The sequence below is a fragment of the Anabas testudineus genome, chromosome 4 (genome assembly GCF_900324465.2).
Source record: "Anabas testudineus chromosome 4, fAnaTes1.2, whole genome shotgun sequence".
NCBI classification, from domain to species: Eukaryota; Metazoa; Chordata; class Actinopteri; order Anabantiformes; family Anabantidae; genus Anabas; species Anabas testudineus.
The window spans coordinates 10,821,010-10,840,865 of NC_046613.1; the positions used below are offsets into that span (position 1 = coordinate 10,821,010).

General features: G+C 41.2%; 2 protein-coding genes across 3 annotated transcripts; one reads left to right on the forward strand and one right to left on the reverse strand.

Moving 5' to 3' along the window:
- Window positions 1-1,045: 1,045 nt before the first annotated feature.
- dio1 (iodothyronine deiodinase 1) lies at window positions 1,046-6,251 on the forward strand. The gene is made up of 4 exons (XM_026343176.1): window positions 1,046-1,439; window positions 1,526-1,669; window positions 2,220-2,419; window positions 2,816-6,251. The coding sequence occupies exons 1-4, from the start codon at window positions 1,103-1,105 to the stop codon at window positions 2,879-2,881; spliced, it is 747 nt and encodes a 248-aa protein (XP_026198961.1). The 5' UTR covers window positions 1,046-1,102; the 3' UTR covers window positions 2,882-6,251.
- Window positions 6,131-19,267, reverse strand: ssbp3b (single stranded DNA binding protein 3b). 2 transcript variants are annotated; one of them, XM_026343160.1, is made up of 18 exons: window positions 19,074-19,267; window positions 18,299-18,371; window positions 18,105-18,166; window positions 17,931-18,015; window positions 12,070-12,159; window positions 10,889-10,963; window positions 10,601-10,663; window positions 10,439-10,502; window positions 10,256-10,329; window positions 9,947-10,011; window positions 9,806-9,854; window positions 9,507-9,542; window positions 9,333-9,387; window positions 9,179-9,243; window positions 8,153-8,231; window positions 7,946-7,974; window positions 7,756-7,857; window positions 6,131-7,531 (listed from the first exon to the last, which is right to left on the reverse strand). In XM_026343160.1, exons 1-18 carry the CDS (start codon window positions 19,127-19,129, stop codon window positions 7,502-7,504), a joined length of 1,152 nt encoding a protein of 383 aa, XP_026198945.1. In that variant the 5' UTR covers window positions 19,130-19,267; the 3' UTR covers window positions 6,131-7,501. The 2 variants fall into 2 exon arrangements, with proteins under 2 accessions (XP_026198945.1, XP_026198953.1); XM_026343168.1 differs by lacking the exon at window positions 10,889-10,963 and having other exon boundaries at window positions 19,074-19,262.
- Between the last annotated feature and the right edge of the window lie 589 nt (window positions 19,268-19,856).

The following is a 19,856-nucleotide window of genomic DNA, read 5'->3' on the forward strand; positions in this document are numbered from 1 at the left end:
ACAGCATGTCTCCAAATTCCCAGCCCCAAAGTGCACTGTTTTCCTTCCTGCTCCAAAATAGACACGATAATAAAATAAGTAGCAACAGCAAAGCAGCTAGCATCAGCTAGCCGGGCTAACACCGGCTAGCTAATGCTATCAGCCAACACACGATGTTATGTTAAACATGTTCAAAGTGGTGGTAGAAAAAAAAACCCTGAAGGTTAAATTAACAGACTTACGTTTAGTAAATGGCAGATAAGACTGTAGTAGGATGCCCATGTCGCACCGTGTTTGTTAACTTTAATTATTTAGAAAACTGTCGTTTGCTAACGCTTAAGCTAGCTAGCATCACAGCGTCATGAAATGAGGCTAAAGGTCACACGTGATGTGGAGTCAGTTTCCCCGTAGATATGTTTCTTAACACTAACCAGTTGTGTTTTTATAATAAAACACGTTTTATATCCAGTTCCCATGTAAAAGCAGAATAATAGAAAATAAGTGTTGTTATATTTCCCCACACATATTTCCCCTATAATTACTATATTGTGGTCTTTTTCAAAATTTAAATACAAATGATGATGATGAAAAAAATTATTTTAACATTAAGTTCAAATGATATAACATTCCCAAATGATCCCTGAGGTACATTAGTTTATTACTTTCTCTTACCACACAGTTACATCTGATTTTTTTTTAAAGTTATTTATTTATTCTTGTTTAGTGATAATTTTGCAAATTGCTAAGTCTTGTTGTAATCTGTAAATGTAGCCTATGTATGGTATAACAGCTTGTGTGGAGGTTTGTAAATGTATCATAACATTTTTACAAAAATCCCAAACTAATATTTTATATCCCAGATTTATTTTTATGAAAATAGATAATAACTTAATTGTTTTATTCTACTGGAACCCTAACCCTTTCTGTGTGTGCATTGTGTGATATGTGGCTACGTGTTTAATCTTCAGCTGGTGATGTGGAAAATACGAGCTCACAGAGAGGCCCTTGAAGGCAGCTGTTATCAAACATTAGCGGGGTGGGCGGCGACCGACTCGTCCGACGATCATATGGCAGTTCTGCAGGAGGCGCCGTGAAGACAGCGCCTCAGCACCAAGGAGCAAGCATGTTTCTGCAAAAACTGATGGTCTATTTTTCGACAGTGTGCAGGTTTTGCTACTTGATAGGCTTCAACGTCGTCATAAAGATGATGCATTTTATTTCTCCAAGCCTCAGCAAGAAGCACATCCTCAGAATGGGTGAAAATATCACCATGACCCAGAATCCCAGATTTAAATATGAGGACTGGGGTCCGACATTTAAGTCTTTCGTGTTTGTCAAATTCGCGTCCAAGCATATGTGGCTGGCTCTCGGACAAGAGGCGTTTGTGGGAAGAGACGCTCCAGACTCACCTGTGGTCACCATGGACGGAAGGAAAACAAGTATATGCAAATACATGAAAGGTGCGTCATGGTGAGTCACGTCTCGGGGATCTGGTCCAGTTGCATGACTTGGTGGTAAAAGATTAAGCTGGGTTTTTTCTCTGCAGGCAACAGGCCGCTGGTGCTGAGTTTTGGAAGTTGCACCTGACCCCCGTTCATGTACAAACTTGACGAGTTCAAGCAACTCGTCAAGGACTTCAGCGATGAGTCCGACTTTCTCGTGGTCTACATCGCAGAGGCTCATTCAACAGGTGAGTGAAGGTGACAGGTGAAGACATGGTGAAGACATGGTGAAGACATGATGAAGACATGATCAAGGTGAAATGTAAGGGTAACCACAAAATCTATACAGTGGAAGTCAAAGCAAAAGTGTTGTATTAGACTTTTAGGGAAATATTTGTACAGTGTACATCATACAAAAATACACTCGATAGTTTTGAAAGTCTGCTTCGCCCTTACTGTACAGTGTAATTGACATGTATCATTTGAGCACTTCACACCATCAAAACCCTGCAGTGGAGAATTTCTTTAGCATGATTCATCACCCACGAGTCAAAACTATTATATTTTATTGACTTTTAACTTTAAAAAAAGTTTGTTGTTCATTCACTAAAAAGCAAAAAGTTGAAATTCACTATAAAAATGTCCTTTAACACAATGGGTTGTGTCTCTACACTTAAGCTGTTACGCTTGCTTGATGCTGTATTTCTCTTATGCAACAAGCTCCTTAACTTTAACTCCACTCCTCTGCTGCAGTTCGTGTCATTCCAGTGAAATGACATTATTTTCCCCCTGTCTCAGATGGCTGGGCCTTTAATAACAACTACGACATTAACCAGCACCGGAGCCTGGAGGACAGGCGCTGTGCAGCACAGATCCTGGTTCAGAAGGAGCCCCTGTGTCCGGTGGTTGTGGATGAAATGGATGATGTCACTGCCATAAAGTACGGTGCTCTGCCTGAAAGACTTTACGTGCTGCGGGCTGGGAAAGTTGTCTACAAGGTGAGATCTGCGCACCCTGAAACAGAACACAAACAAAGGCTGGGCTTTTAGTTCATCTGGTACTGATGGACATGTTTTCAGGCAAAGGGAAAATTCTTTCACTCCTGTCATGCAATTGCATGTTCAGAAGCAGTGCGTCTCAGTGTCTCCACGCTGTCTGTACACCGTCTCTACTCACGATATATCGCGTGGAGACGAGCAGTAAAGAGAAACTGACACAAAACTAGAATTCTTGGCACGGGGCCAGGCCCATGTTGGCCCTGCCAGAAATGTGGAACTGCATGTTACTTGGCAGAGACACGCCACTGGTGTCATTTGTTGGGAATTACAGTGGCGTCTGAATGAAAATGTTAATTGTTCCATGTCCATTAATGTTCCTCACTCTGTGTTCCCTAGGGGGGGCCGGGGCCTTGGGGCTACAATCTACAAGAGGTGCGCTCTTTCCTGGAGAAGATGAAATAAGATCGTTCACCCAAGTCGGGGCTTGTATTTGCCATGTGATCAGTCTGATGTGGAGGGGGATCTCTGTGTTCAGTAGAGGATGCAGGTGTTAACATTTTAACAAACATACAGTATTTTAATGATTTAACACAGTACCACATACTCAGATATGTTTTTTTAAATTCAGACATCAATACAGGTAATATACCACCACATGAAATTCAATAGCTGCTCTTGGGGCATCTCCTGCATTGTGTGAGTAGAATCATTGCAGCTCCTCCAAACTTGCACTAATATTGCCTCCAGGCTCTTCTGTACACCAAAAAACGAGCCGCCTCTGATGCTGACACACCTCTCCGTGTTTCTTATTGATTGCTACAGATTAAACCTTATGGCCTCTGTAGCCAGATGAAGCGAAACGCAGAGAGATGCTGCACTCAGAGTTCGTGCCTGAGGTGTCATTGAATGTACAGGAGATGTTGTGGTTATGTATTGTTGTTGTTTTTGTATTAATTTGAACTGTTTAACGTGGTCTGTGAATGCTCTGAGGTAGTACTACAGGAGGTTGATTTTTGTATGATGATTACAGTGCAAACCTCTAATAACTGTAATCTGATAAAAGATGACTTAAAAGTCGACCTTCTCTGAATTATGTAGGAGCATTTATGACTTAACTACTTAATCTACGAATTGCATTCTGTAAAACAACCTTTAAAACCTATGTGCTTTTTATTGTAGTTTAACTAAGGAGCACCTGCATCATAATATAGAAAAAAAAAAAAAAAAACAAACCTGCAGCAAGTCAAAATGATACACGCTACCTAAAGTGTTTAGCATTTGTTTAATCATTATCAGCATTTTTTACTGTCCTTCTACTTTAAGCCAGTGTAACTGAGTAGGCATGAAGAAAAAAAAACACTGCAGCTATATAACAGTTCAGTTAAAAGATTGATTCAAGTTATTGCTCTCACAGCGAATAATTAAAATGAGAAGCACCAGCAATATGTGTAAGCCATTGTTTGACAGATTTGTATTGTCTCCGCTCTGAGTCACCGTGACTCATACAGAGGAATTCATTTTTGCATCATGGTTGTATCAGAAGAAAATGGTCGCAGGGCTGCCAGGCCAATGCAGCAGCAAGTTGACTACTCTTGACTGTTGTTTGCTGTCTGGTCCGGATGTGATGAACGGTAAACAAACTGTGCTGTATTTCAGTTAAGCAAGTTCGACAAATCCACCGCGCACACACGCGTGCGAGTTGTTCAGTGTGGCATTCAGACTCCGATGTGAGTTAATACCTAACTGCTTTACCTTTGCACATCTGATCTGATCTTGGTTTAGATTACATAAGATGTTTGGAGAACACGCAACTAACGAAACCGTTTTTATTCTTCTATACAGTTAATATCAATTCAACCAGCTGTCAGTTGTCATGTTTTATCGATGAGTAGTTTATGTAAGTAAGCCACAAATGGCTCATAGCTGTTACGATAATGGAAAATATTGCACACGCGTTTAACAATTTTAATTTCCCTAAAGATAAGAATAGTAAGACTTCCAACTGTTAGTATTTTTATAATCTGTTTAATTGGCTTTCATCTAATCTTTGTTGCTTCTTTTCTGCAATAACATTGAATTAATAACCTGCTCATGTGTTTGGGAACATTTTAATGTGTTCTGCTGTAAGAGTGTCAGTAACTCAAGCAATAAAAGAGCAGCAGGTCTTCTAATATAGGCTTTAACTTTGGCAATTTACATAGAACTGATTCATTTAAAAGCACAAAAATGATCCTGTGACGGAAACCAAACAAGCAACGTATCAAACATAAAAACCACAGGATCATAATTCACAATTACAAGTCTACCACTAGGACATGGTAGTGAACAAAGCAGGTTTGTGTTGCTACAGCTTTCATAACATTAACTGTGTGGCTCTGAAGTTGGAGAGGAGGTTTGGCTCCTGCCCAGCTAGGCCACATCCTGTAGAGACCAGCCAACAGCAGCTCAGCCTCGTTTCCTATTGTTAGACAGGAACCAGAACATGGTCAGATCCACACAAACCATGCAGTTTTGTTAAAGGCTCGTGCCTAAATTTTAAAGACGTACAGCATGTGCAGTTGCTGTTAGGGGGTACAGATATCTTGTCTCAACCTGAGTTCTCTGCAAAGCAGCAAATTCTACTAAAGCCCACCAGAGGGCAATGTGAAGTTATTTATGCTACAAAAGGAGAGAGCAATAGACATTTCTTATTTTGAGTCAGAGTCACAGTATGGGGGGGCAGGTACTACAAATGATCCCTCCCATCTTTATGGTAAGGGAAAATTGGATGTAAAAAGACAACAGTGCACAAAGTAATGTAGTCGCTCTCCACGGGTGTTATTGTCTAGTGATTATAAAGAGTTCCCCTATGCTTTACTGAATAATGTAGTCTCTGTGAGGGAAAACCCACTATGACCAAAAAAACTCAAAACTTCTCAGACTTAACTAGTTTCTGACCAGAGTGGTCCTGAGGCCCAGGTCGAAACCACTTTATCTCATCATGTTCAGCTGAACCTGAAGAACATTTCCTGTTCCACGAAGGCCCCCCTCATGGCCCAGGATTTCCTCTTATTGGCCTGACAGCTGTGAAGTACAGCACCCTCTGGCTCGCCTGAGGGGATTACCAAGAGGAGGGTGATCTGTTGAAGCTGCAAACTACAGTCTGTTGGGGCAAAAACAGCCAAAAGTGAGACGTGACTTGATTTTAGCTGCTGACTGTGACTGAGAACAACCTAAAAGACAGGAGGCAGAACTAGAGGTAGCAGAGCTTAAGATGTTGAGGTTCTCTTTGGGAGTGACGAGGATGAACAGGATCAGGAATGTGTTCATCAGAGGGACAGCCTATGTCTGATGTTTTGGAGATAAAGTCAGAGAGGTCAGACTGAGGTGGTTTGGACAAGTTCAGAGAAGAGATTGGGACCATATCGGTAAACAGGTGCTGAGGTAGGAGCCGTCAGGCAGGAGGTCTAGACAAAGACCAAAGAGAAGATTTATGGATGTAGTGAAAGAGGACACGAAGTTAGTTGGTGTGAGAGAAGAGGCAAATGGAAAAGAAGAAGAAGCTACGACTGAGAGCAAACTAAAGACAGATCTTTTTTGACATTACAAAACATTCTGTATGGCATTTTCTTCATTCGTGATTTGAGCGATTTGTATTGTGTTAATATCATGTCAATATAATGTGCTCCAAATCAGTGTAACAGTGGAAATAAAACAACCCACACAGTCAGATAAGTTATTGTAAAATTATATTAACAGGCAATCTTTCCTCAATTTGAAATAAAAAAATATCAGCAAATAAAGGCAACATAGGACAGATGTGTATAATGCGTAATGTTCACAGGAAAAAAAATGAAACAAATTCTCATCACATTTACAAGACTGCTGCTAAGTTTATAATGATGCCTACTAGAATCAGTTAAGAAAGCTTTGACTAACTCTGAATAACTGGGGCAATATATGTAGTCAAAGATTGTATCAAAATATAAAAAATGTGTGGGTCAGCAAGAGAAGGGAGGTGCAGGGCCAAGGGGGAGACCAATGATACAAGAGGGAAGTATGAACAACCAATATGTATGAGAGATTAAAATGGGCAGTTCATTCATAGCCATTTCAGAATCAACCAAACTGGAAATAACACAGAAGGCTACGACGATGAAGAGCACAGAGTGTTAAGCACAGGCAGGTAAAGAGATATACACCACATTTTAAAGCAGGTGTCCACGTAGAGAAGAGCAGCACTAGGTAGTATGTTGTACACAGATTCTCAGCATTCATGCACTCGCTTCTTATGCCGAAGTCTGGTTTCCCGTGACAGAACGCAACAGCTGCCTGTTTGACTCGAACAGCAAAGAGCGCAGAGTAGCATTGCCGTCAACAGTAAGAGACTGAAATCGATCAAACGGGATCAATTTGACATTGTCAGAACCATCTGAGCACTTACATACTGTGAAAGGTCACCACAATGAAAGCTGTATTCTTTCACATCTTTTCCCCTTAAAAACCTCTTTAAATAGAAGAGTGGGCATTGGGAAGAACTGTACATACTCATAAAGGTGGCCATAGAGTAAAAGGCAAATTCTGAGTCCTATGTCACCTGACTTTTGTGACACAGTATGCATGGCGCCAAGTAAAATGACAAGACAAAGACTTTCCAAGCTCACAATACATATGCACACTCTCCAGTGTTTTAAGTGACAAAAGCGGAGACATTTCCTGCACATCTTGCACCACAAAGCAATAATTAAAAAGTACAAGAGGTAAACTTCAACCATTTTTTTCTCTTCGCTCTAGGGCTGAGGGGTTTGAGGAGACTGAAAGGGATACAGAGGCTCTGCAAAGAACATAAAATATGTCAGATGCATTTCAGTAGCTGGTTTTGTCACACTTGGGGTTGTGAAAAATGGAGAAATTGTCCTTCATTTTGAGCAAGGAGCAGTAGTTGCCAGCCATTTTGATTTTTCTCAGATCAGCATTCTGGCGTTAGTGTGGAACCAAAATGGCGCCTGTCCCTGATACGGTGCTGATGTGTTTGGCCGTGTCCTATAGTGAGTTCAGATCCTTGGAAAGATGGCAAATAATTATGGGTGGGGTGGAGGGAGGTCACACACTCATCGTCATGGTTGGAGAGTACTATAGAGGCACAGAAAAGAGAAGATTAAAACACACACTTTCCCATACCAACACTGGCCAAGCACCCAGCTTGGCAGTGTAGTCAGTGATACGAATACCCTGTGACTGTGGCTGTGGCTTTACTGTGCGGTCGATGGCGCTCTACCACAGGCTTCGTCAAAGTACTGCGACAACGACACGGTACTGTTAGCTGAGAAGAGGAACTGGCAAGAAGGGAGACTTACGTTCTCGCTCTGAAAAGAGTGAAGGAAGTTTCCACTCAGCTCCCCGTCATCCCTTGGGGTCCCAGGAGGATTGCTAATGCCACTTAAATTGTTTGGGGAATTCTGGAAACAAAGAGTGCACAGTGTTAGTGTTACATTTCACTTTATCCAGAAATAAGCATTAAATAGAATCAACTGTAACGATATCTACCTTGTTCATCCCATCCATATCACCAGAGCCTAAAAATGAAGCAATATGAAGAAAACATGACATAGAGTTTGTATTCTGTGACCATAAGAAACTTTTTTTACCCCAGAAATCTCATCCATGACAACAGGATACCTAACAAATGCATAAGAATGCAATCCAAATACATCCATTTTGTGTTATTAGGTGCAGTGTAGTGGGTGGTGTTACCTAGTGACCCATTCATGTGATGTGGTTCCATCCCAGCCATGGCTCCCAGGGGTCCTTCAGAGCCAGGTCCCAAAGGGAACTGGTAGAGAAAGAAGAGGGCATGTACTCATTTATCACAGCTCACATACATAACTGAAAAGGTCTAAATAGCAAGTGACCAAAACAACACAGGACCCCAGACCCCCAGTAAACCTTTCTTATTTCTACTGTTGTGAATACACGACCTTCTTACAATTGGAAAAAATGGCACTGGTTATTTCAGCTCCATAAAACAGTAAAACAGTATTTTAAAAAACACAAAAAAGGAAGCAGTATAAGAAGTGCATTTGCATCCGTGAAAAATCTCTTTTGTATCGAGTGAATACAGCAACCTTAGGAGTGAAAGTGTGTTGTGGGAAGGGAAGCATACCAATGTTTGGTAAACTTGTTTTTCATGTTGGTCAGCTCTATCTATGCACAAGGAAGTGAAATCCCATAAATAAACATTTTCTGCACCAAAACGATTCAGTATTCTCTGCTTGACCAGTTAACACTGTGCAAATTTGTGACTGACAGCACAACCAATAGAAGATCTATGCACTTCACAGCAATGACAATTAAATATTTTCTAAAAATGTGTTTGTCCAGCAATATGACTGTATGAATGGAAGTCCTAATTTTTCCAGCAGCTATACCAAGATGTCGCACAAAGGTTCTGTATTAGGATGGTATTGACAGACAGAGATTAGGTGTTAGGTTAAAAATAGAAGCTTTTCTTAATGACCTCTGAGCACACAACATACTGCATGTCCCAGTCACTTAACTGTTGCCCTTTGTCCCCTCTGCTGTATTAACAAGACTGACCCTGATATTTAAATGTGGTATTAAAACGTACACAGGACAACAAAATGGGCTTGTGGGTTATGTGCAAAGGGAGATGCAGGCTATTTAATGAGCAACAAAAGCATTTTCTATTAGAAGCTGCATAACTTGGCAATCACAATATCTCCACGGATGGACACTAAGGACAGTGAAAAGGGAACTTACGCTATTTCGGTTGCCAGGTCCAGTGTTGATCATGGTGTACAAATTGTCACCAGAGTTGTTTGAGTCTGGAAAAAAACATCCATACATATGATTGATACTGGGAAATGCATGAAAAGGTCAGTGATTGACAGCATAAGTCATTGGGGGCACTAACCTGCAGGGCTGGGCATGATGGGAGTTCCCGGAGGTCCTCCTCCTCCAGATGCTCCCTTTGGAGAAAAATAACGACTTATGAGAAATGCACATATAGAAAACAATTTAAAAGACTGTTTCCTATGCTAAAATGTGTGTAGTATGAAAGAGCTGACAAGTTAGGATGTGTTCTCACCCCATATGCGCCAGGAGAGGGTGATGAGTAAGGCATCTGAAACCAAAAACACAAACATTACACACCAGAAATGGGAGTGCAAACCATTTTCTACACCTCAAAATGTCATCATTCAATCATCTGATCATCCTAACCCCATTATGGCTGTCTGTCCAACTGTCTGTGGAAACCGTGACACATAATACTACAATTACATCCCAGACTAGAACCTTGGAACACATTAGACCTCGTTCGCTCTAAGAAGAGGTCTGGCTGCAATCTGAACCAGAATTTCCCGGGGTGTGTGCATTAGTACTCACAGAGTTGGCATTGTTAGGATTGGGCCATGGCCGACCAGTCCCCGGGCCCCTAGAGCAAAAGAAGCTGTAGTTAGACACTGTATATAGGTTCAATTACTTTGTAATTGAAGTACATTCTTACAAACTTAAAAAGGAGCTCACATGTTTACTCCTGGCATACCAGGACCCATGGTGTTGTGTGGAGGCCTCATCCCACCACCAAAGTTCTGAGAAGACAACAAATAAAAGAGTCATAACATTGTCTATGAAAATTTATTTTAAGGATTCAAACTAGTAACAAGAGACAAATCCACTCAAGATGATTTTCAGTAAGTAGCTTTGGTTTGTTTAGAACAAAATTTAAGATCAAATAAGGCTACATGCCCACTTCAACCAACATATTAAAAACCATCACCAGGACAAATATCATTTGAACATTCATTCAAATCCTATGTGAGCAGACTAGCCTACCTGAGGGCCAGGCCCCATAGGTCCCATGCCTCGAGGGCCGCTCATTCTCTGCATTGACGCAAGGTTGGGATGCCCTGGAGAAATAAATTGACAAAATATTTTTTACAAACAGAGAATGCAGAAAATAATGTCTCTACTGCAGATGTACTAACTAATTAAAATTAATACAACACTGATTCACACCTTGCGGTCGTGTGGGGTCCATGTTAGGCAGCATGGGATGAGGACCTGGTCCTCCGCCTGGTGGCTAAACAGGATAAAACAAAGATCCAATAAAACTTACGTTTTCAATATATTAAATATGTGGTATTTGTTTTTAATCCTTGTCGTGTGTATAAGCTCTACCTGGTTGGCCATCCTGATAGGGGGACCTCTTGGACCTCCAGCAAAGCGAGGTGACATGAATGCCTGTAAGAGAAGGAATTTCTTCATGAGACATAAATAAAATGATTTAAATCTCTCCAAATGTAGCGTGATTCTTTATTTCTTAACAGCATGTTTGTGTGAATATTGACAGCAGCATCAAGCATTGAGCTGGGACAAATGCCAAAGCATGAGGCATCAGCACTGAGAACCATTCCCAAATGACTGCAGATAGCAAAAACAGAGAGAAAGAGGGAGAGGGAGCGTTACCTGACTGTGAGGTCCCATCATACTGTTAGGGGGAGGAGGCTGAGGGTGAGGAGAGCCCTGAGGACCAGGAGGACCCTGTGGCATCGCACAAAATGAAAAGGCAAGGAGTAAGATAGAGGAGGGGGGGATGAGGCAAAGAGAGAAATAGGGAGCAAGAAACAGAAGCGATAAAAAAGAAGGGCAAAGAGATGAGCAGGGTTATTGCAGGGCTGAACACAGTTTGAGTGCAAGAACCAAAGAATGCTGCAAAAAATGTAAACATGTATAAAAATAAGATGCTCATTTGTATGTGCCAAACACAGTAAGAGGGAGAGAGAGAGAGGGGGAGTGAGGTAGTCAGAGAGAGAGAGAGAGAGAAGAGGAGCAAAGCAAATGACTTAGCCTTGAATGAGAGAAAACAGAGATGGAGAGGATGTGTGCTCTTTTGCCTGTCAGTCAAGACATTAAGAAGCCTGCTGCATGCAGCATGTTATCAGAGCTAATTTCCCGGAATTAACAGCATCAATTAAGCTCTGTGCAATTAGCTTTATAACAACACTAACACTTTCACTGTGTCACTAATGTTGCTGAACTGACGTGAGCGTGAGGGGTCTAATTGAGCCTCCTTCTTGATTCTGGTATGGAAAGTATGACTATGTGTACATTCACATATCAATGTCCAATTTGCTGATATTAATATGATCACATAACAACCCATGTATTTGTGCCATCTTGTTCATAAATATCTGGTGAGTTTAAAAGGGAATAGTTTAGCCTAGTGGAGGCAGTGAAACACTGCAATTTTATGTCACCTCTCTGAGGCAGTTCCACAGAGTTGCCTGCCAAGAGTTTATCCTCAAGAGATATTGATTTACAGTAGGTGCTGCACCTTTCGATTTCTCCATTAGGGAAAATGGCCAGGCCACGCCTGCCTGTTTACAGCACAGGAGGGGCACAGGCAGACAGAACGTCTATGATGTTTACTAAGTTCACTGAGCAGAGTGGAGCAAAACAAGAGACACAAAACAGTGCAGATGCCTATGTCTAGACCCACAGCTCCATCATTTGTACCTTTTCAACATATCGAGTTTAAGTCTGCACAAGTGCACCATTACCAATTAACTGTTGCAGTGATTGCAGTGAAAACAGTAAATGTAAGTAATTATTCCTAGTAGATAGTATCAATGGAGTCACTGACTGACCTGGAAAAAGCCGGGTGGCATGGGTCCTCCTGGCATGCCCTCACCAGGGGGCATCCCTCCCATCACAGGACTGGGTGCTGCTGCCGCACTCTTAAGAACAAAAAAGAAACATACCCAACAGCATTATTACAAACTCTCACTCATTGTGCTACACAATATAAGTTAGTTTTTCACAATACCAATAGCAATATCAGTAAAAACAACAAACTTCAACAAGACAGTAAAAATGCATTTGGACATGCATTATGTGACCAGGCTTCACATCATTTAACTGGCATCATATGTAGGACTCCAGTATGAAAGGGGTACTAATGGGGTCCATTGAGGCTTCTGAGCCCTGCTGATCCAGGATCTAGTGGATCAGATAAGTATCAGAGGGATTCACTGAGTCAGTGGCTCCAAAGTGCTGCTGCACAGTAGGGGCTCACTGGGCTGATTTCCTGCTCAAACCGCAGCCCTAATTCACTAATGTGCCATTTGCTTTGGTCACACAGTCCTAATTGACTGAGTTTTTCTTCCCCGTAGCTGAAGCAATCTGAGATGAGCTAATGTCTTCAGTGCAGTGGGGTTTAGCTTCCAAAGAATAGCTACAAAAGGAATCTGGAAGTTGAGTCATGGCAACTGGACCGACCTCCAAAAGGAATGCAGTGAAGATGTACGTACGCAAGCAAGCTACTATAAGGATAAATGTACCTGCACAAACACTCCTTGTCTCTGTCCCAAGCCCTACAGCTCCGCAGACAGCACTGGTCAATAGCCAGCACACTCCCTGGTATTGACTGCACCTTCCCTAATTATATCTGCTCAGGCTGCCACTGTGGGGCCATTGTGAAATACCTCAGCAAGGAGAGAAGTGAGGCCACAGGCAGAAGTCACGTCTTGTCAGGCCCCAGTGGCACAGACAGTAAAGTCTTATTCTGTTATAGAAAGAGGTGTAGTAGTACATCCAAGGGCACAGGAATCTTAAACATGCTTCCCATCTGTGTTTTTTCCAGAAACAATCCACTGTTAATATATGTTGTTTTAAGTAAAACTAGCTGTACTACACATATTTCACCGTGCATCCTGACTAGTGTCACTGTTTAAATGTTGCAGAATACATACAAACACTATAATATATAAATAATCTGCATTAAGCCACTTAAATGTACAGCCAGGTGTGCACATGCTTTCAAAACAAATACCTAAAAACCATAAATTGTGTGTACACAGTGCATAGTCACTAAAAAAAACACTTTGTCTCATCTCATGTGTCCACAGCCAACACAACAATGTGTGTTACTGTATTAAACCATGTCAATCTCACGTATACAGAGATTGAGAATCAACATACTACCAAAAAAAAAAAATTATGCATGCATTTGTACACAATATTTATTAAATCTATCTTTGGCATGTAGTGTATGCTAAACATCAACCAAATACCAGTATTGCACGTAGAAAATACAACAACATCATCTGCATACATTAAACAACTTGTTCTGCAAGAATTAAATTGCCCAGACAAGTAATTTTGCAAGTTAAACAAGAATGATGTTGAGATCGCACCCTGCTTAAAACAATTACCGATTTAAAAGGAGTCATCCAGCCAGTCCTTCGTTTGACTAGCTTTAAGGGCTGCTACAGGACAGTGCTATAGTAGAACCTGTAACTTGCTCTGAAGGAGAGGAAGTTAAAATTTGGAACATTATATTTGTTAAATGGAGAACCATGGACACTGTGACTGATCAACTGTCATCTTAATATCTTATAGGATGGTATGTTGTGCATAAGCATTCTTACTTTTGACATAGAACGTTTGAGAAATATCTCTTTGAAAACAGTAGTGCTGACAGCAGAATAAACCACAAGCCTATATGAAAGTCCACACACAGGTAAAAAAGAAAACACTGTCATATACTGTTAAATCACCATTCCATTGTTTCTTATTTTTAAGTCATACTTTTACATGTAAAAGTTATTCCAACCCATACATCAAATGCACCTCACATTACAGTTAGCTGAAGCGTGTTGTGACTACTATTTTACTGTTTTACTCTGTGTGTGTAACGAGCAAACTTAGATGCAAGTTCTGTGATTAGTTCCCTATGTCTTATTATTAGGCTTTCTTTTAGAGATATGACTTGTGTATACATTTCAAAAATGTAATTGTAATTTAATATGATAATTTTTTTAAATCATGTGATGTGTCACAGTCACAGGATTCAACACTTTTTGAAGTTAACATTTTCACATCACAGAAGCACATAGAGGATTTTTTTTGTCTGCCATTACTTGTTTAAGGCCCTAGCTCCTGGACATGTACCCACTACAGCTGTTATTTTTTTAATACCTTTTACGCACCCCAACTATAACCTGTTTATATATATTACAGCAGTACATTTCAGTTCCTACAACTTGCAATCTGTATATAAAAAAATATATAAAATTATTTTTTAATCATAGCAACAACTAGTTTGGTCTGTTGTAAGCTTCCTGTAATAGAGCTCCATGTTAACCACAAATACGTCAGATGTGCAGCAATGAAGCTGTGTGTCAGACTTAACGCGTGTATGTATTATTTTACGAGTTTTGTAAAGCTGATGTTGTTACCATCAAAAGTCACAAAATCTCATAATAATATTCATCATTCAACAGTCAATCAACTGCCACTGCTGCAGGTATTAAAGTTCTCCACAAAAACAATATTTAATTGATTGACCTACTAAATTTGTTTTGTAAATATAGGTGCAAAGTAATCATAAGCAGATGTTAAGCTGTTTGTTATCTTAGTGGAGATAAAGTCTGATGAACAGTTTATGGCTAGTTTCATATCAGAGTGGTATACGCTCACACATTCACACTGTCTGGCCCCTTCGTAGTGAAACAGACTGCAAAGCTAGCCGTCTTCCTCTACCCTTAAGTAGCTCTTTCCTGGAATGAGGTCTACAAACAAATAATGAAGTAAAAAAAAAGCTGTTTAAAAAAAAAAAGTACCACAAAGTCATAAAACAACAGCAATCTAACACTGTTTGCTTGACTGAGAAGCAGCGTGCATAGAGGCTTCCCAGACATGTTATGTTAGATCCTTATCATGTCCTTCTAAAGCACACAGCTGTGCTTGCTGGACTGTCCCAAACAGACTGATGCTCTGGTCTGATTGAGCCTCATCTCTGGTACAGGAAAGGGACAGATGCCTCAGCCCTGCCCCAGGCTATGAGGCTTTCGTCTGGGGCCTTGCTTAAACTTCCCATGGGACCTCCTTTAAGATCGACTACCCCAACACTCCCCCTTCCACGCCCCCAGCCCTTAATGATTCAGCATGTACATGTGTGTGCTTAAGAGCATACAAGCAATCCCAGCCAAGCATTTTTGTCTCTGAATCAGTGAAGGAGGTTACAAAAGGCCAGCGTGGCGGCAGATTTGCTTTTGCTGCCTTTATAACAACAAAGAGCGAGAGGGAGAGAGGGACACATGGTGGGTAGGGCTGGAGGGGGTGGGGGTGACCAAGAAGTTCAATGAGGTAACTGTAAAGTATAAGAAGATGCAAAGAGTAACTAGAAAAAAAATTACGATTTAAAAGTGGATGAAGGAAAAATGAAGAAGGGGGTTGGGCTGCAGCACAGACCACCCAGCCACCACCTCCTGACCTGGCGTGCTCTTAACAGCCTCACTTCTTCCACTGGAACCAACACTCAAAAGGAACCAGCGCCTATGTTTAGCTTGTAAATGTTTAACCATCAATCAACATCATAAAACCCACTGGCTGGATGCGCTCTCGCTTCCTCTCTAGTTACTTCTAGCAGGTCCCTTCCACTTTTCATCTCCCTCCTCTATTCCTCCCCAACCCCCCCTCCTCTTTATATTCCCTCAGCTCCTCTGTGGTGGTGGATACTGGGCATATGCCACAGTGCCACTCCCCTTTCCTTTTTCCAATCTGCCCCTCAGCTCCGTGACAGCCATCAATCACCCGCTGACGCCATGGAGACAAGGCCCCTTGGGGAGCGTTCGTCAGGCCCAGTGTGAATACAGCAGGGCTTTACGAGCACTGCCAGCTAACAGAGCAGCACTCACTTCCCCCACATTTAGACAAAAGCTGGGGTCCAAGGACTAGTACTGTCCATGCACACACCCACTTACCCCCAATATTCACAAATGAACACAAGTGGAACCAACGTCAAAGCAAAGAGCAAGCAGAAGATGTCAGGGAGAGCCGACAGCACAGAAACTCTCAAAGCTCCTCGTCACAGCAGCACACTGCCTGAACTGACGCTCTACAGTTTCCTCATTTGCTTAATGTTTTCCATGTCATGAAAATCATTAGGTTGCAATCTAACCACTTATTTTGCGTTGCTTATTCTTTCAAAACTGAACTGACAGTACTTCTTCATTTTAATGCAATTAAAATTACAAGAAGTTCTTACACCTTTACCTAACACACGAGATGTGAATCAGAAATTTGAACACAATCTTTAGCTGGAAATGCATTTTTTTTCCAAAGAAAAATAGGTATTGTAAAATCCATCGATCGCAAAGAAAAAAACATCCTACCTAAAGAAGCAACCAGATTTAAAGACAATGCACCATCAACCACCATAAAGCCGATCCGATGAATTAAAGCTGGGTTCAAACAAATTGCGTCTTCTCCTTTGTCTGTAAAAGCTAAAATAATAAGGAATGTGGTTATTTAAAGGGCAGAGCTGTGCTGTAGCCTCTCTCCTGGCTCCCAGGTCACCTGCCAGATCAGGAGGCCTGTTACCCTGACAACACTATCTGCCAAGAGCAGGACCAACATCTCCATTTTAACCGTTTCCTGTCTGATACATTACAAGTGCTCCAACAAACTGTGTTGCATGTCAGTCATGCTAAACCTTTAATATATTTTCTAGGCTGTTCTGAAACCTGAACAGTATTTTCCTTATTTTCTAAACTACAAGATTCACGTCTCTGACCTTAGAGAAACAAGGTTGGGGACAGCAAAAGCCAACGACAAGCATGCATTTCACTGTCTTTGATCACCATGTCTTTTGATTTTCTTTTTCGAAAGATGACTCAAAGCCAGAAACAATACAGCACATATCCAAAATGGCATAAATATGAAGATGCAAAACATCCATAGCATGCAAATAGGGAAGTGGTATCACAAGAGCAGTAAAGTGCTGCTGAATAGGGCGATCAGCTTGAGCAACATCTCATAAACTCAATATAAAAAAAAATTCTTGAAATATTTTTTTGACATATACCTGGGCTACAACACACTGGGGAGCAGCTGGAGATCTCTGTCAAATCACTGTGTGCATTAAATGTCCAAAGCTGTGCAGAACAAACAGCAGGTTTTTTTGTCTTAAGCACTGAGTCAGGGTTCTTAAGCCTGGCATAGATAAGGGGAGCAGAACTTGACAGGTCTGACTCAGGGTACGCTGACATCAGCATAAATTTCCAGAAAGCCTATTAGGCTCATTGTTGGGCACATGATTTGACCCACCACTAGGCCAAGATGTCTCACCGTAAATTAATGAAAAATAAAAGACCTGCATTCGGCATTTAAATACAGCCACAGAGGTTCAGTGGTAAATGCACAAGCAATAGCATCTTGTAACAGTGTGCAAGACATAATAAAAGTATAACTTTAGAGTGAATCATAATCATTTTTCAAAATAAGATGAATAAAAACATGAAATAGATCACTTATATTACACCGAAGGGGAATGCAGCAGGTTCTGTCAGCACTTGAATATTGACAAACATAGTTTGAGTGCTTTGCTATGAGAGCTTAAAAAAATCTGATTACCCCTCTCCTTAGCCTCCATAGCTAAGTGTTTGTCTTCTTTAGCAGAAGAGAGAGCAATGCATGCAACAGTTTCCATGTAGGCACTACTCACGTAATCATGGAAGGCTTTTGCTTCACTGGAGTGGTCACACGTCTCTCTCCTCTCTGGTGCAGCACAATACAAGTCCCAGAATACACTGTGGACAAGACGGACTGTGAAGTAAGTGATACCACACAAAAAAAGCCCTGGACATGTCTGCATGGAGTGGAGAAAATGATCTCTTACCACCACCAGGAATGTAGGAATCCAGGGGGTTCTCCAAGTGTTATGTTTTTCTCCCATCGGATCTAGGAGAGGGGAATTTCAATAAATGTTAATGGGTGTCATTTTATAAAAGCACGTGTTACATAAAATTCAGTGTTTAGACGTGACGAGAGGCATTAAATTATGGTTGAATCTGATCTGAAAATTGTGCATACCTCTGATAAAAAGGTCTGTGCAGACTTCTGTGCTCCTATGTGTAACAAATACTCATAGACATAAAGAGCCAACCTGTGTCACAGGAAAAAAAAAAAAAAACAATGTTAGGTTTACATAAATAACAAAATGGGGGGGGAAAAAATGTCAAAAAGCAGATTAAATGTTTCTTCTACAGGCACAATGAGTGACTAGAGTCGGGTACAGGCCCTCTGAACAATGGCTGCCAAATAGTCTATGCCAAAAAATTAAATGGGGACTGTGTAAGCAAGCCAAGCCAAGCGGGAATGATAAGTGAAAGTCGTAAAGTAACAGTATAATGTAACGTCGTGATGTAAAACACAAAAACACGGCAGCAGCACACTGTGTAACAGCCAGGTACAGTATCCTGGTGGTACTGATGGGACTGAGGGGAATAAAAACGGAGCCCATCCAGGGAGCGCAACAGAGAAAACAATGTACTGTGTTGCACGGCGCTGTTTTTGTTTTCTCCTCCCTGTGCTCTCGACTGAAGAACCGCAGCGATACGAGACAACCGCCACGACTAAAACCCAACTAAACCGGTCGCTGTTGTATTTTAAAAAAACACGGCAGTGAGGTAAATGTGGCAGAAACACAGCTCAGAGCAGGAATGGCGAGCAGACAAGGCGGTTCATTCAATTCAGCTCTCGGTAGGAGGAAATCGCCTCCTGCTAGCCTGTCCAGCGAACAACAGAAAGCAAGAGGGAGCAACTTACCAGGCAGAAAATACACAATAAGAAGCGGTTCGGAGCTTACTTTTCTCGCGCTTGTCCGTCCGACGGCACCGGGGTGCCTTTGCCTTTGGGGAACATTGTTTTGTGAGGGAGGACGCCCGCCTGCTCTTTCTTTTTTCGCTATTTCATCTGTCAGATCATCGCGGCCGCGACCCTCTCGCACTCCAACCGCACTCCTCTTCAGCCCGACGACAACCGAACTTGGTCCTGGGGACAAAGGCGGGGCCAAGCGTGAGCGATGCGCCCCTCAGCCAATGGGAGCGCGCGATTCTCCTTAAGGTCTACCCTGTCGTCCCTTCAGTTTGATGTTTTGACGTTGTTATCTACTAAATCAACTCTTAACTTAATAAAAATAAATTCTCTTAATCTCCTTTGTACATAGTCTAGAAAACAAACTAGAATGTGCTTCCCTCTTTCTTATATTGCGGTTTTCACAATCTAAGAAACTATATTTTATAAAGGCTTCTAAAATTTAAATATGACGCCATAAAATGTTTTCTCTACATTTACAATGAGAAAATTTAATATAGCCTTTTACACACTTAAGTAATAATAGTAATGTTTTCGATCAATGTTTTTTCCTAATCTTTTATTGACTTTTTTGTTTTTGTTAGTTTTACAATTTGCTCAAAAGAGTTATTTTGTATAACTTTTAACTGAGAGACAATATTAAAGCCAGATGTAAAAAAAAAAAAAAGCAAATCTTTAACAGAACAAACAGTTTAAGCTAACGTCAATAAAAAAAGCAGACTTCTATTTCAACATAAATATTATAATATATTTCATTATGAGTGTCCACACTGAA

What these genes read in the sequence shown, in the direction of transcription:
- ssbp3b (XM_026343160.1), bottom strand. Translation starts at nt 19,129, where the DNA reads ATGTTCCCCAAAGGCAAAGGCACCCCGGTGCCGTCGGACGGACAAGCG. An exon ending in TTCCTACATTCCTGGTGGTG is followed by an intron (nt 18,016 to 18,104) that starts GTAAGAGATCAT and finishes TCTTGTCCACAG; the next exon opens with TGTATTCTGGGACTTGTATT. An exon ending in GGACCCCACACGACCGCAAG is followed by an intron (nt 10,330 to 10,438) that starts GTGTGAATCAGT and finishes TTATTTCTCCAG; the next exon opens with GGCATCCCAACCTTGCGTCA.